Source organism: Zalophus californianus, chromosome 12 (assembly GCF_009762305.2).
Source record: "Zalophus californianus isolate mZalCal1 chromosome 12, mZalCal1.pri.v2, whole genome shotgun sequence".
Classification (NCBI taxonomy): domain Eukaryota; kingdom Metazoa; phylum Chordata; class Mammalia; order Carnivora; family Otariidae; genus Zalophus; species Zalophus californianus.
In genome coordinates, this window is record NC_045606.1 from 18,620,570 (window position 1) to 18,637,351 (window position 16,782).

At 50.5% G+C, this 16,782-nt stretch overlaps 1 protein-coding gene across 11 annotated transcripts in view; it reads left to right on the top strand.

The window, feature by feature from the left end:
* Positions 1-14,593, top strand: part of ATXN7L1 (ataxin 7 like 1) — a 230,425-nt gene extending 215,832 nt beyond the window's left edge. For 7 of the 11 annotated variants that reach the window (XM_027573333.2, XM_027573335.2, XM_027573340.2 and 4 more), the window contains 5 exons: positions 1,294-1,415; positions 2,822-3,127; positions 5,647-6,583; positions 9,388-9,462; positions 11,021-14,593. In XM_027573333.2, the coding sequence (XP_027429134.1) occupies positions 1,294-1,415; positions 2,822-3,127; positions 5,647-6,583; positions 9,388-9,462; positions 11,021-11,062 (1,482 nt within the window). In that variant the 3' untranslated portion in view covers positions 11,063-14,593. Of the gene's footprint in view, positions 1-1,293; positions 1,416-2,821; positions 3,128-5,646; positions 6,584-8,646; positions 8,734-9,387; positions 9,463-11,020 lie in introns of all 11 variants that reach the window. The other 4 variants (XR_003516382.1, XM_027573334.2, XM_027573337.2 and 1 more) reach the window with 4 other exon arrangements.
* The last annotated feature ends 2,189 nt before the right edge of the window (positions 14,594-16,782 follow it).

The window sequence follows — 16,782 nt, forward strand, 5'->3', positions numbered from 1 at the left end:
AAACAAAACAAAGGGAAGGTCTTGCATTTCCTCCTAAGAACCGTTCCAAAGGCTGGTTCCAGGAAGGGTTTGTGGAATGAGTGCCAAACCCAGCACTGTGTCTGGGATGGAGGCCAGGGAGCTGCTGGGAGGTCCGGGGGAAGGGGGAGAAGCTGTATTTGAGTTATAGAGTCTTAGGCAGACTCGCCTGAGCTCTAGACCATCCAAATGTCACCATCTCAGAGGTCGCTTCTTGCATTTCTGTCTGCTGGCCTTCTGGTTGCCCTAACATCATAATCCAGTGATGTTCATTAAACATCTTACTGCTCATATTTCAGCCATGTGTTTTAAATGTGATGATTTGCTTTAAACATTTTGTAGGACCTTGTCTCTCCAGTCCGTTCTTCAACCCAAATCCCTTCCCTACCATCCTCATACTGAGGAGGAAGAAGAAAACAAGGCTTCCAGCCTTTTTATACTTTAAAATCAAGCAAGGCACATAAAACTATATAGAACATAAAACAGCCATGTAGCAATTCCAAGGTGAAATGTAATAAGGCATGCGATAGACGTGCAGTGGGCATGCAGAGGGATGAGGTTGGTCACATAAGGGCCATTGGAAATGGGAGTCTTGATTAGGGCACTCAGGGAGGGAGAATTGGGACTTCAAGAGAAGAGGGAAGGAGACAGGGAGCAGAGGGAACAGCATGAATGAGCCAAGGAACAGCATGAACAGAAGCATGGTGATGGTGACGTGTCACAGGGCAGCCTACAAGAGCTGAGAGGTGGACGTGAAGTCAGGACTGGGGAAGGAAGGACTTTATAGCCTCATTGGAAGAAGTGAAGTGGCTCTGTCAACAACAGATAGGAAAGCTCTGACCAGTTGGCGGACAGCATCAGGACAAGCGGTGTCCCATTACCACGATGAGAAGGAGGGAACCCCCGAGTCCCCAGAGAAGACAGGTGATACCATAGGCGGGCAGTGCTGGAAAATCCCCCTGGCTGCTGGTTTGGTTTGGTTTGTGTGTTTGCTTTTAACCTGTAAGACTGGCTGGATCCCGCGTGCAGAGAAGGTAGCCCTCAGTGCCACAGAAAAATGTCACTACTGTCGAGTCCTAATGCGAGGTTCAGCAGAAAATCTAGAGCACAGACGAAAGCACCACAGAAATATTTTTGGCTTCAGTACTATTTGCTTCTTTATTTTGAGTAAAATTGTACCCCTGTGTGTTTTTGTGCGAATGTTATTTTTCTCTGCATGGTTTATATTAGCTTATTAACCTGTAATCAAAATTAAAATGTTTTTTCCCCTCACAGTTTTGCTCATTCGGGAGTCGCCTCATGGGACGAGGGTACTATGTGTTTGATAGAAGATGGGATCGTTTTCGATTCGCACTAAACTCCATGGTAGAAAAACACTTGAATTCACAGATGTGGAAGTAAGTGAGCCGTTTTTGTGCAATATATGCTCAGAGCTGCCCCACGACTGTCTGAACCGTAGCTTTCTGGATGAATGTGGTGGTTGGCTTTTCATAGAACAAAATGATTCTGAAATTGGGATCCCTGATTAATTCATAAATGCCAGCTCTTCTTAATGGCTTTCCCACAGTTTCTCAGAGACACGTACGACGTGTGGTGTGCTTTGTCCCCTTTGGAGATCATTTTTGTGTTGGTAATCTTCTAAACTAAATGAAAAAGGCGTTAGATAAGATCTTGTTTATTTAAGAGTGTTAAAGGGTCTTTTGGCTATGACTAAGAACATCTAAGGATACTGAGAATTTGCCTCTGCCTGTAATGTTAGTGCTACAATGTCGATACTAAAAATTTCACAATGGTTATGGACCAATTTCTAATTGTTTAATGTCCTGTGAAAAAAATAAGTACAGCGGCCAACAGGGCGGATCCTGAGTGATGCTGGAAGTGGGTTAAGCTTGTCTTTGGCCCTTCCCGCCTCACTAGAGCTCTCTCCTCGCCTCACCCCAGCCAACCCCAGCTTACGTTCCATTTCTCTGAGCCCCCTTTCTTCTCCAACACCTCCCAATGTATTTACATCTTAACAGGAGACTCATAAAAAAGGGAAGGAAACTTCCTGACTTAGGCAAATGCCCTTGTGAAAGGGTGACAAGCTAGACCCTTTCCAACCACAGCACACGGGGGGCTTCCAGGCTGGCCCCTTGATCCTGCACGGCTAGCCCGCACCCCCACTCCTACAAAAGTGAGCCCCCAGGACATCATAATCCATTAGCGTCATGGACCCCTCAGGTCTGCGCCCAGGCAGGTCAGGAAAGCCACAGCCGAACCCCGAGCCCCGCCCAGGGAGGCCCGGGAAAGGCAGGAACGGAAGGGTTCCTAAGACTGGGAGGGTGCTGTGGGGGGCCCGGGAGCAGAATTCAGAGCTGGCCCCTCTCCCCGCAGCCGCGGCACCTCCCAGACCTGACCTCCTCACAGAAGCCAGCCCCACGGGGTGTGCGGGTAGCTGTCCCAGCGGACTCCGTGGTGACACCTAGTGCAGAATAGGAAAGGGCCACAAGAGAAGCTTATCGTTTCTTCTCACTGATGCGCCAGCTCAGTGTGTCTGAAGGGCACCCTCGGTGGCAGCCTGTGTCCGCTCAGGACAGCCACCACCGGGCGCTGCATGCGGGGCTCCTGGGTTCTCGGTGTTTTGGTGGTTGGCCCCTGTGCGCTTGTCCCCCCAAGATGGCAGCCCGCCCTGGGGATTCTCGCAGCTCTTTGCGCTCCTGTGTTGTGGAAGTGTAAATCCCGGACACGTGGAAGGAATGTGTTGATCTGTGTTTCGCTACCTGGTGTCCTGTCAGCTCAAGCTCCATATTCCTTTCCTCCTCAGGCACAGAAACCCGAGCCCCAGGGCATCAGGTCCCTCCCCCCTTTTCAGGACTTGCCTAACCAATCTGCTGTCACTGAGCAACATTGGGGCTGCCTGGGTGTCAACTCTGGAGAGCGTAGCACCCCGCTGCCCTCTCAGCCTCGCTGCCCAAACCCCAGGCCCCGACGGGCCCGAACCTGGAGGGATGGCAGCCGATGGGGGCGTGGAAGACATTAGGAAGAAAAGGAACGGCCAAGACTCTTTTTTCTTTAACAAGCATTTAACTCTGCATCAGGAGACGCCAACACAGTATTCTCTTTCAGCCAGGTCAGCATCTGGATCTCCACGCCAGCTGGCAGGGGAGGAGGGGCGCTCTCAGTAATTTATCCGCATCTGTGGGCTTTTGTACGGGACTCCCCAGGCCAGCGTGCACAGTGGAAACCGGGGCACGGCTCGCAGAGCTGAAGTCCACTGCCAGCCCCCTAGAAAAACACATAAACTGCTGAGCACGGGGGGCAGGGGCTTCCCGGGACAGTGAGCCGCCGCGTGCCCCTCGCCCCGCTTCTCCCCTGCCCTTTCTCCCCTCCGCCTCTGCCCTCCACTTAGGATTAGCGGGGAGACGAAGAAAAGGGACAGAAAGGAGACGAGGAAAATAGCATCCACCCCAATCCTGAGTGTCAGCGGGTAAGACTGACGACTTCGGCCCTGCTCGTCCGCCCAAGTCAAAACACACACTTAACACGACTCAGTGAGAAAATTACAAATCGGGGCATTCAGAGTAGAGTCCGGTTAAGGCCATCGATTGGGGTCCTCTCTAAAGGAGCCATCTGGTATCCATAAATAATGTTTCTTACAAGTCACTGCCAGACCTCTGCCCGCATGTATTTCTATCCCTACTTTAGCCGGTAGGAAACTGGAGTCAGGGAAAGATGGAGCGGGCTGCTGACAGAGACGGCAAGGAGAGTGTGCAAACGCCACGCGGCCCGAGAAACCTTCCCGAAAGCGTCAGGGCGGGCTTGTGCAGTGCCAGACAGTTTGAAGGGCGTGTCCAGACCTCTCGGGTCCGCTCTTGTGGGAGTCCTTGCCCCTCATGCACAGTTATGTTGCTGCTGAGAATTCACCTGCTCACCCATCCACCCACCCATCCATCCATCCATTCATTCACTCATTGGTTCATTGCAACAAGTACTAAGGAACACTGGTTGAGTGCTGACAGGCCTTTTATGTCCTTTGGGCTTAAGAAAAAGTAGATTTTCAAACGCCATCATGGCCACAGTGGATTGGCAACATTTTTCCTCTTATATTTGATCCGTTTGATCTGATGTTTTCAAGGACCCTGTGCTTCTGTATTCAAGGACTTCTCTGGATTCCACCCTAAAGATGGAAGCCATAAGCTCCACCAAATTGCAGGCAGAAAACCAAGTCCTCAGGGCAGCACTAGGAGAGGAATTTCCTCCTCAGTGGGGCCTCTTTCTGGCATCCAGGGGCGCCCAATCCTGCTGCTACAGCTGAGAGGGTGGCTTCCAAGGAGCCAGGGAATTTCCAGAGGCCCTGTCTCACACCTGCTCGAAGCCCTGGGGGTGCAAGTCCCAAGTGGCCCACCTTCAAGTGCTGCTTTCAGAGAAAGAGAGCTAGTTCCTGACTGCTGGGGGGAGCTCAGCTACACTGAAAATGATTTCCAGGGAAGCGGGGAGGGGGAGCTAGGGGCAAGGTAGAAAGAGCCCATTTGAAAATATTCACCTGGCTCCTGAGGTCAGTATCCTTTCCTGCAAAAAAAAAAAAAAAAAAAAAAAAAAAATCAGGAACAAATGGTGACCCCCAAGGCCCCTGTGCCCCTCCTGGTTCCCAGAGTAGCAGTGACATCGAGTCAGACCATGGTTTGGAGGTGGGAGTCAACAGATGGAGCTTATAGGAAGGCCCTAGGAATGACCCGCCACCCGATGCTGGCCTGGGCCCCACAGAGTGCAGGAGACAGGGAGTTTGCTCCCAGGCACCCCAACCTCCTGGAAGACACCCCCTCCCCCCCACCGACCGTGTATTCTCCTGTGCCCATATCCTGCATCTGTCTTCAGAACAAACTGGAAATTCCTGACCCCCTGGTCTGGATCCCTGTATGTCCCTGCCCTCTCACCGCATCCTAACACAGGGACGGGAAGACCTGTGGAGGGGCAGCCACACCCCCATCGTAGCTCCTCAGGGCGAGAGCTGAGGTTGGGTGAGGTGAATAAGAATATATGGGAGCCAGCAGCCCCGAGCCCACGTGTTCATGCTTCTCCACAGAACAAAGTGGAGGCTGCAGACAGCCAAGGCAAGAGGATGCTGGCCTGCCAGCCGGGGGTGGCGGGGGTGAGGACCAAAGGGCTGGGAAGGCCCGAGAGGCAGTGTGCAGGCCTGTCCCTCAGGTACAGGTGGCAAAGCCCTGTCCTCACACTTACTCAAGCCGGGACCTACCTGTGAAATGACTACCGCTCATTAACAATCACCATCATCACTGCCAAAAAATAGAGAGAGAGAGAGAGAGAGAGAGAACACTGTTGGGAAATTTATATTCTAAATAACATTCGCCTTTATTCATGAACCCAAATCAGCTATTATGCAGTAGCCAGGCATGGAGAAAAGGATCTGAGAACCTGCAAGTGATTCACACTAGGTTGCTGGATGTTGCAATGGGGGGAACCACAGGGAAGGGCCATAATTCAGAGTCCGCCATCCTTCAAGGCTTCATCTTCCATAGTGTGGCTCGAGCGGGTTTCTGTGGAGCCCTGCTGCTCACACGTACTCGAGCCTCCGGGGCACCGCCAAGCCTGTTTCTCACGGTTTCTCTTTCACTCTTCTCTCATGTTTAGGAAGATCCCTCCTGCGGCAGATAGCCCCATGCCCTCGCCGGCAGCCCACATCACCACCCCCGTTCCAGCATCCGTTTCCCAGCCTTTCAACAACCCCAGTGCTGTGTATCTTCCTTCAGCTCCCATCAGCTCGAGACTCACCTCTTCTTACATAATGACATCAGCCATGCTCTCAAACGCAGCTTTTGTGGCGTCGCCGGACCCGAGCGCCCTCATGTCACACACCACAGCTTTCCCCCATGTGGCCGCAACCCTCAGCATCATGGACTCAACCTTCAAGGCCCCATCCGCCGTGTCCCCGATACCAGCCGTCATCCCTTCCCCCTCCCACAAGCCATCCAAAACCAAAACCAGCAAATCCTCAAAAGGCAAAGACCTGTCCGCCCGTAGCGACGAGTCTCCAAGTAACAAAAAGAGGAAGCCGCAGCCTTCGACTTCCTCCTCCTCCTCATTAACCTTGCAGACATCCCTCTCGTCTCCATTATCAGGGCCCCACAAAAAGAACTGTGTCTTGAATGCCAGTTCAGCTTTGAACTCCTATCAGGCGGCCCCTCCCTATAACAGTCTGTCTGTGCACAACTCAAACAATGGGGTGAGCCCACTCAGTGCCAAACTGGAGCCCTCAGGACGGACCTCGCTGCCCGGCGGCCCCGCGGACCTAGTGAGACACGGGGGCTCGGGGGGCGGCAGCAGTGACTCCTGTCCCCTCTCTGTGCCCTCCCTTGCAGGGGACCTCTCTCTGGCCTCACACAATGCCGTGTCTTCGCTGCCCCTCTCTTTTGACAAATCAGAAGGAAAAAAGCGTAAGAACTCGAGTTCTAGTAGCAAAGCCTGTAAAATCACTAAAATGCCTGGTATGAATAGCGTTCACAAAAAGAACCCGCCCAGCCTTCTCGCACCGGTGCCCGATCCCGTTAACAGCACCTCCTCTCGGCAGGTAAGGGACCCGTGCTTCCGGGGGCCCCCCGGTTCGGCCTTCGTGGGCTCTGGGGGACGGAGCGGGCTGGGCGGCGCTCCTGCTGAGCCGGGCAGCTCAGGCCCAGGAACAGAGCGGCCTCGGTTCTGAGGACGGTTTAGTGAACACATACTTTGTGCAGCTCTTGCTGTGTGCTGGGCTGTTCTAAGCACTGTGCAAATGTCACTTCGTTTAAGCCCTGCCACCCAGAGCGGTTGGTGCATTTGTACAGACGAGGAAACTGAGGCATGGGGAGAAGCGGAGGTCCCCCTCCACTTCTGCCTCTTCTGTATCTTGAGCTCTGAGGACAATTTCATTCAGTCAGGTCTCTGGGAAGCCCCTTAGGAAGAGCCCGGGGCCCAGGCAGGTTCAGTGATGGGGGGGCGGGGGGCCACCTGGGGTGTGGTGGCTGGTTGCGGCTGCCTCCCGGTGACTGAGTATTCCCGCTCCTACAGTAAAACTGCATCTCACACCAACTGGCCCAGACGTGTCCGATGGTGCCACTGTGCAAGTAGGAGGGCATATGGTGAGGAAGCCCAGGATGATGGGGTGAGAAGAGTCCAAGCTCAGGCATCCTTCAGCCTGGTCCTCCCCCCTCTCCGACCCCCGGGTCGGGGCAGGGGGGAGGCAGGGAGGCTATTGAGAGGCCCCACCCCCTCCAGGTGCTGCCGCTTTGGGGCGCAGAGGGCACAGGTGGCAGAGAGCTTGTGCCCCACGGCCCAGAGGGTGGGCTGCCGCTGCCCAGGTTTAGAATTAAGTGGGCCGGACCCTCAGCCCAGCCCTGTGTGGGGATGAGGACTTTGGAGAGAGGAGAGGCAGTTGTTAATGTTTTATGTCATCTTTCTGTGAGGCTTGTAAAAGCTCAGGAAGAGAGCATCTTGAGGGGGATTCACAAATCACAAGTAGACACATGAGAAACAGCACGTTTGGATCCCAAGGGCCAGACAAACTGCAAACTGAGGCCAAGGTGAGACGGGGAGATGTAGGTGCTCACACTGGAGCCCGGGACACTCACACCCGTCCACAGCTGTGGCAGATGTCCCACCGTTCTAACCCCCCAATTCCAAGGGTGCAGAGGATGGGGGCCAGCACCCACAGGGCCCTCTCCTGAGACTACACGGCTGGTTGGGGACACCTTCAGGCCTCAGGATGATGAAGGGCAGAACCAGGGCTTCCTAAACTTGAATGTGTACAGGAATCCCCTGGGAGGGGGGTGTGTGGGGGTGTGTGTGTCTTATTAAGGTGGAGACTCTGAGTCAGCAGGTCAGGGGTGTCACCCTATTGGCTTACAGGCCACACCCTGACAACCTGGGGCTTGAACTCACAACCCTGAGATCAAGAATCAGATACTTACCGACTGAGCCATCCAGGCGCCCCCTAGTGTCACCCATTTTCAATAAAGTTCTAGCCACAAACACTTAGGGGATGAGCTCTGTTCCGAGCACTTCAGATATATTGTCATTTAATTGTTACCTGTTATTACCCCCCATTTTACAAATGAGTAAACCCAGGCACAGGAAGGTTAAACAACATGCCCAAAGTCACACAGCAAGGAAATAGTAGGGCAGAGATTTAAACCCAGGCAGTTTGGCTCTGTAGTCTGGGCTCTTAACCTTCATGCCTCTGTGTTCATGGAACGTCTCGGTACTGAGTGGACGTTGCCGTTTGTTCTTGGGCGAGCAGGACCGTCCGAAATGTTTAGCAAACACAATGAATTAGTCAAAACCAGTGGAGAAAGGAGCAGACAGACCTCTACCAGAGTATTTATGAAGAGGGAAATCAAAAAAGCTGATGCCTTGGACAGCTGCCGCGTGTCTAGCCCGCATCGGCTCTCTCATGTGGGTGATACCTGGGTGCTTGTCACCGGGCCATTTAGAAGACCTGTGTCCAGGGTCACCCCCGGTGATGTCCAAGTGCTGGGGAAAGGCCTTTGCAGTCTGTGTCGATTCTGTTAGGAGACTGGGAGAAGCACGAGGTAGGTTGAGAAATTCAAGGTAAACGTGCTTTGCGAACCAACTGGGGATCTATTTAATTGTATCCGGTAGGTGTAAGACCAGAGCGTTTCTCACAGAGATATTAAATTGAACAAAAAAACAGGACTGCGAGTATAAGGCGGACGTCTTTATGCAAAGGTGAGTTAACACAGAGGACGAGCTCTTTATAGGCCCAAGGAGGAGCTGCCTGTGGGCTGGGAGGAAGCCGCCCGCCACGGGCCCAGGCCGGTCGCAGAGAAAGGGGAGGAGCCCGGAGGCCACACCCACAGGCCCCCGGTGCCGCCTCCTGGGACCCCGCGCCGGCTCCCCCTGGAAGCGGGAAGCCCAGGGCCATTTGGCTAGTTTTCTGAAGAACAGCAAGGTGGTCGCTGTGTCCCGTGGCCAGGAAAACGGACCCAGAATAAGAGGCAAGCTCTTATGCTGATCTAGTCCCGGGGAGCCTTCTGGGACCGGTCTGGGAGGTCAGAGGTGGAGAAGCAGGGGCCTCTGCAGGGGCAAATGCCTCCCCCGCCCCAGGACGGGCGAGGCTCTCGCCAGACGCCTTCATCCTCACCCCTGGAACTCACATGCTACATCTGGGAAGCAGAATTAAGAGCTCCCCTCCATTGCACCTTCCCTGTAGGACGGGAGGTGCCCCCGGAGCCGTTTGCGTCCTCTCCGCCATCTAAGACGGAAACGCGAGCGGCTCACCACTGGAGGGCGCTGTTGGACCCCGGGCGGCGCCGGATACCGGGGGTCGCTCGCCTCAGGCTGGCTGGTGGATCTGAGTGCGACGTCTGTGGTGTCTTTCAGGTCGGGAAAAATAGCAGCCTAGCTTTGTCACAATCCAGTCCTTCAAGCATATCCAGCCCAGGACACAGCCGGCCGGTAAGTTACCAGGGGGCAAAAGGACATGGGGTCCCCAGCAGTTGGAGCGAGGGCATTGGCGCAGACCCTGCCTCACACCTCAGCTCCAGTTAAGAGCATGGCTTTCTGGCTTCTAGAGCTTGGCCATCTTGTTAGTAGCTGTGTGTCCTTAGCTAAGTTACTTAACTTCCCTGTGCTTCAGTTTCCTCACCCACAAGGGATCATAAACGGCCCCTACCCCACACGGCTTTTGTGAGGATTAAATTAATTTTTTCACATAAAGCCTCTAGAAAATGCCTGACACGTAACAAACACATAGGTCTTAGCCCCAATTATTAATCGCAGCGGTGTGATATCAGGCATCCTCCTTCTCTGAGTCTCAGTGTTTCCATCTGTTAAATGGCAAAGGTGACACCTCCCTCCTAAGGTTATTGTGAAAATTAATGAGCTGACCGAAGGGCCTTGCTCGGGGCACTGATCCATCAGTCCCTTCTCAAGGCCTCTGGTGAGTCGTGGCTACTGTTCAAGATGTGGTTTCATGGTGGGAATATCCGGGATAGATCTAGGAGTTTTTACAAACTCAAAAGTGTGAAAGTAGTCAGTGTACAAATTATTTTCTCCAGTGCAGTGTGTGTGCCTCTGAGGAAGGCCAGGGAGGGTAAAGGGTGGGGTAAGGCGTGTTCTACGTCACTGGAAAGAAATACATGCATAGCTGTGTTCTGTCCTCTTAGATGCGCTGTTGGTTTTGTAGATACCAAATTGCAGTATGTTTGTCTGCATTTTGGCCTTTGGGGTTTCCCCACCAGTGTTGGGTAGTGTTTGGGTGAAGATTATAGGGAAATAGTTTTTGTATCCCCAGATCAAGGAGAGTGTCTCCACCATTTTGTGCCTGAGCATCTGTGTGGGAGGTCGTAGGGGGGACGACGCAGAGAAGGGGGCGTCTGTGCCCTGGTAACCTGCCCCTGTTCGTGACTGGCCTCCCGCACAGTCTGCAGAGTGCACCTGTTGGCTACGCGGTCACCCTTAACGAACGTAATAATAATAAAATAGCGTTTGTTGAGGCTTTTCTCTGCAGGAGCTATGCTGAGCCCTTTACATACATTACATACATATAATCCTTATAGCAACCCTGTGAGGGACAAACGATGATCCTCATGTTATAAATTGAAGATGCCCAGACTAAGGCTAAGTAACTTGAACCCAAAGCCTCTATGCTTAATCCAACACTAGACGTCTTCCTTAGAGAATTCTCCATGTGGTCTACAGGTTAGGTAGGAAGAGGTAAAGCAAGAGAGGAAAAAAACAAAGACGGGTCCATTATTCCAGTTCTCTCTGCAGGAGGGGACCCCCTCCGTGCACGTGCACGGGATGTGTCCCTGTGTCTTCCCCGGAGCGAGGATCTGCGTGGCCGCGTCAGGTGCCCCGAGCCCTCCACATCCGGCGCCTCACTTGCCCATCACCGTTGCCTTCGGCGGGAGGTGGCTCCGTATCAGCCGCGAAAACTGAGCCTCTGTTCTTGAATTCTTGCGGGTCATCCCAAGTGTATGGTTTTGAAACAAGCTTTTCTTTTCTTTCCTAGAAGACCACAAACAGAACGGGCAGGATAAGGACTCTTCCATAACAAGACTGTGAAGCCACTTCCAAACCAATGCCTGGCCGCCCCAAGGCCGAGGCGGGAGGAGGGCGGGGTGCGCAGCCGGGGAGAGTCGGCTTCCTGTGCCGTGCCTGTGGCTCTGGCCTTGCTTCTTCCTTTTTTAATTGACCAGTTTTTAGTTTTGAAGAAAAAAGCAAAAGGCAAAAGAACGTGAATTTAAGATTTACAGAAAACAGTACCAGTGTTTTGTTTCGGTTCTTTCATTTGCCATGTGTATGCGTTCTTCCAAGTTTGGGGTCGCCCCTCTAGCTTCCGATGCTGCTACTGCACCATCATTTCGCGCCAGCCACGCGAGCAGTCATGGCAGAGTGTCCGTTCCCGGTTGGCGTGGTCTGAGACTCTTGAACTTGAGCAAGTGCGGTGCTCCTTTCCTTGACCTCTCCCACCCGTCCCTTCCGTCCCCTCCCACCTGCCGCCCACTGGCGCCCCCCTGGCCAGCGTGCTGGGGGAGGGGCTTTGCTGGGGAAGAGCCTGTGTCTGGGGACCCGAGAGCGGGGAGCCCCGCCTGGGCTGAGCGTCCTCGTCAGGTTTCCGCGCTGCGCCGGCACTGCGCGAGCCAGATGCTATGCGCAGAACGGAGAAGATTGGCCATTGAACTATGTCGTTCAGCCGATACCACTGTCCAGCTGTGCAGCTCAGAGAGGATCTGGGTCAGGGACAGGGGCTGGAATGGGCCCAGAAGGTGGCAAGAAGCAGAGCTTATGCGTGGGGGACGATACCCCTCAAAAGGCAGAGGAAACCGGGTGGCTGATCACCTGAGCTTGTTAGGGATCCATGTTGCAGAATCCCTTCCAGGGTGCGGGTGTACAAGGGCGCCAAAGCGAGGCGAACCAGAGATGGAGAAATCCCAGGGAGAAGGGCACGAGACCCCAGGAAGCCACTCAGGGCTTGAGACACAGCTTCCACAGTGGTGGAAGTTCTCAAGCTGCCCTCTGGGGTGAGACAAGAGGAGGAAAGGCAGGGCTGGGGGTGCAGGAAGGGTCTGAGAGAAAGCTTCCATGGAGGGTTAAGTAATAAACACTAGCCCTGCCCACCCACCTCCGTGCCCTGGGCCCCAGGGTCCCATGCAGTCAGCACACCCATCGATCAGCTTGTGCTAAGCTATCACAAGCCCCCACTCTGATCCAGCCACCCCAGGGAGGTGTAGTGAGCTCAGCGACCACTTAGTGAAGAAGAGCTATTTGGAAGAGCGGGAAGAGAGAAGCTAGAGCCCTACAACTCTGAAACTGTTCACAGTGGCATTTTGAAAGACATAGCAATACCACATGCTCTACTAGGGAATGGGAATCAGGAAAGGAATTCACAATATGAAATAGGCATTCTGTGCTATTAATCATGAAACTTGTACCCGATATAATAGCAAGAGATACTAGGAAGTTTTGCTTCATCCCTAAATCAGAAATGAATGCCAGTTTTGCAGCTAGACCCAAACCCTCATCCCTACCCTCAAGTTTCCCTTTTCCTTCCCATCCCCACAACCCAAAGATCAGACTACTGTTACGTTTCACCACATTGGATTTCGCAAAGACGGGAAGCAAACGGAGTGATTTGTATCAATGGAATTGCACTGACTGTGTTTCTTATAGGATTCCTAAAATTTTTAATATAAAATGAAGATTTTTTTAAAAATCAGGAGTTGATATTAGGTACCAGAACATTAGTTCAGATTATTTCATTTTTATTTCTACAGTGTTAAAAGTGCACTTATATGCCGGTTTATTTACGTCTTGGGAAAAAGAGACTACAAATTGAAGGGAAGGTGGTTACTTTTCTTTTTTAAAAAAAAAAGTTAAGGCAGATTTTAAGACTTATAAAATGTTTAAGAAATTATAAACAGGTTAGACCCTTTGGAAAAAAAGTTTAGAAGATATTCTTAAAGTAAATTTTTATAGTGTTAATTTTGTAATAATTTATGTTTTACTATATTACAGAGCTAACTGACCAGAATAGTTTCAGAAACAATATGAAACGTAGGAAAGTTTAAGCAATGTTTATATTTTTAAAATGTTCTTTGAATTATGTTTTTATTGTACATTTCTTCAGACTGAAAAGTATGTACATATCTTTGTTATTTTTGCACAATTTTTGTCTCGTTCGGTTTTAGAAGTCTGTTGTTTTTTTATAATTTATTTTAAGTTGTAAAACTTGCAGGAGTAAAAAAACAAAAACAAAAAAAACAAAAAAATCTCAGCAACAAAATAACCCTCTGATTTATAAACTCTTACACTCAAAGAGGGAAAACAAAGGTTGAGAGTTTAAGTGGCTGCTTCTGAGAAATAATGTCTCTTGACAGGGACGAAAGGAGCAATTCAGTAGGCTTAAACATTTTAGCTGTCTACATCTTGAATTGCAAGCTGGAATAAAGAGGCTCCCCACCGAATGCTGCTTACTTGGTGAAAGCCTGGCTCTGACCAAGGTGAGGACATTTCTGGAAAACTGAGCAAAAAGGGAAAACCCATGGTGTTTCTTCCTTCACAATCAACCACAGGTTTACTTTATAATGATGTATTAAAAACTCACAGCTTGAAAAATAGAATGCAAATAAAAGGTTTTCTTTGGGTTTGTTTTAATGGAGTTCAACTGGACCAGCCTATAAAGCATTATTAGGGTGAGACCCTTTGGGTACTTCTGTTCTGCGCATCCCACCCCAGCCCCTTGACTGCACACACACACACACACACACACACACACGCACGCACACCACGACCACCACCCCCCATTTGCCTGAAGATCTCGTGACTTGTCATCAGCCATAGAGGCTCGAAAGCTCTGGTGGTTTAGCATAACACAATGCATAGACCTGTCAGCCATAAAAAAAAAAAAAAGCGACTTGGATAACTTGTATGCCTTCTTTTGTATCAATGTACCAATTGTAAATAACGCTGATCAACCTTTGTAGAGAATAGTTTCTACAGCATATTCTATTATTGCCGATTCTCAGTGAACTCTTGTTTTAAAAAAGGAAAAAAAAAGAAATTTTCTATTTACACCTTCTATTTTGTTATGCTGTCAGCCCATGGCACTTTAACAAAACTCTGCGGGTTTTACGTAGCTGGTCAGTCATGGGGTATATTCAGTCACTGTTGTTGCACAGACAAGAATTTACACCTGCTCATTTGTCCTTTCCTACTTACCAATTTTAGAACCTTTTCCAGAAGAATTTTGGAGAAAGCATGTCCCAACATTCTAAGCAAACGCCACACTTGTGGAGTGGGTTTCTTTTCTACGGTCCCTATTTTGTAACACTAAGTATTTTCCTTCTTTGTCCCTGCAACCTTTACGTATTAGCACTATCAGATAGAATTCATTCCATGCCTGTGATATTGTAAGCAGAATAAATGTCTAAAGTAGGTGTAAATAGCAAATTCTATGGCTTACAGTTTTAAAAGGAAAGAACAAACATGTATCTATTGATACTGCCATGGTTCAGCACCAGGCCTGGAGACATTCTCCAGTGAGCGATTGTACTTTTTTTTTTTTTTGGCCTTTTTTTTTTTTTTTGTAACATGGCTTTGTAAATAAAATAATTTATATGTTTGTAAAACAAAGTCTTCGGGTTTTTATAAAATGCAGATTTTTTGCTATTTCTTTTTTTCTTCTGGGTGACAGTGTTCCCACCTGATGAGCCTTCCTGCTAGAACACACATTTGATAGAAGAGAGTGAATTCATTCAACAAATATTTATGGAGCATCCTGTGGTGGCTGCCCCTCAGCTAGGCGCCCTGCGCTCAGTGAGGAGAAACACAGTCCCAGCTGCTTTCTGGAACCCACCTGGTGGGGAAGATAGTAAATAAACACACGATCAAATGTGTAATTACAGATTGTGGCAAAGGCTGTGGTGGAAAGAATTGAATTCTATGAGAATTAAAATTAAATTAGAATTAAAATTAAAACGGGTGATAGGGTACTACTCTCCGGGAGTCCCCTCTGAGGAAATGAGCTGAAGGCGCAGTGTGGAGGAGAGAATCCCAGGCAGAGATGGTCCAAGGTGGGAAACGCTTGTAAGTTCTTAGAGCCTAAGGAAGATCCACTGTGGACGGAGCAGAGGGAGAGAGATGGACAGAAGGCAAGGCAAGGTCACAAAAGGCCTCACAGAGTTTGGATTTCATGCTCAGTTCAATGGGAATCCTTTGAAGGGCTTTAAGTAGGGGCATGGCATGATCCCCTAAGGACGAGCTGCTGGGTGGAGAATCACTCGGAAGCTAGTTCAAGAGACCAGGTGAGACGTCATGTCCGTGTTGCCCCAGGATGATGACAGCAGAGATAGGGGAAGTGAATGGAATCAAGATATATCTTACATATTAAATTGACAAGACTTGCTTAGGAATTGGATCTGAGAGTAAGGAATAATGACTCCCAGGTTGTGTTAGGTGAAGATGCCTGCCATTTCTTCAGATGTGGAAACCAGAGGAGGAATGAGTTTTTCACGGGGCAGGCAGGAGGAGAGTTTGGTGAGGCTCAGAAGTCCTCTTTTGTGTGCGTATGTTGGCTCCTCAGTGGGATCACTGGCCCACCGAAGCTTCTGTGCCAAGTGGGCATGATAGACGCATGACTGAAAGGATCAGCAGCTCTAAGTTGGAGGCACCGGTTTGGGGACCTTTAGTATATGGATGATATTTAGAGCCACAAGCATGAGTGGGATTGCTTGAGAGAATGTGGAGCGAGGAGAGCAGACACTTAGCAGTTAGGTGGAAGAGGAAAACTAGCAAAGAACCCTAAGATGAAGCATTCCTAAAGAGAAGAGAAGAGAGAACCCAACAGAAAGTGGTTCCCTCAAAGCCAGGGCTATAAGATGTCTCCAGGAAGGAACAGTCAACTGAGTCAGATACCATGCACAGTGTTAGATCCAGATGGTATACCGTGTTTGGAGTTATGCAGCATGGAGGTCATGGGTGACTGTTAGTTTCCTAGGGTGACCGTAACAAATTACCCCTACATGGGGGCTTAAAGCAGCAAAAATTTATTCTCTCAGAGTTCCGGAGACCGGAAGTCCAAAATCAAGCAGGCTGCCTTCCCTTTGACGGCTCTAGAGGAGACTCCTTCTTGGCCTCTTCCGGTTTCTGTTGACTGCTAGGGGTCCATGGCATTCCTTCATCTCTGTCCCCGTCTTCACATGGCCTTATAGCCCCAATGTCTCTCCCATGTCTCAAATTTCCCCCTGCCTTTCTCTTGTAAGGACATCTGTCAGTGGACTCAGGGCCCACCCTAAATCCTGGATGATCTCATCTCCAGATCCTTAACTTAATTACATCTTTTTCCAAGTAAGTTCACACTCACAGGTTCCAGTAGTTAGGACTTGGACCTATCGTTTGGGGGGTTACTATTCAACCCACTACAGCGACCTTAGCAAAGCAGGTGTGATGGCATGGTGGGGCCCACAGCCAGACTGGGGTGGTTTGAAGGAAACTCAGATATGTCAACAAATCTTAAGGAGATCAGAAGGCTCAAGAGAGTGTTTGGATTTTGTTTCTCTTTGTTTATTGCTTTTCAAGGGAGAAGAGACAAGATTATGCTTCATATGCTGATAAGACTGGGCCGGTAGGGGGAGGGGAAAAGCTGAAGAAGCAGGAGGTGATTAAAAAAAGGGGGGGAGGGGCCCCTGGGTGGCTCAGTAGGTCAAGTGGGTTAAGCTCTGACTCTTGGTTTTGGCTCAGGTCATGAGATCGAGCCCCACGTCGGGAACCTGC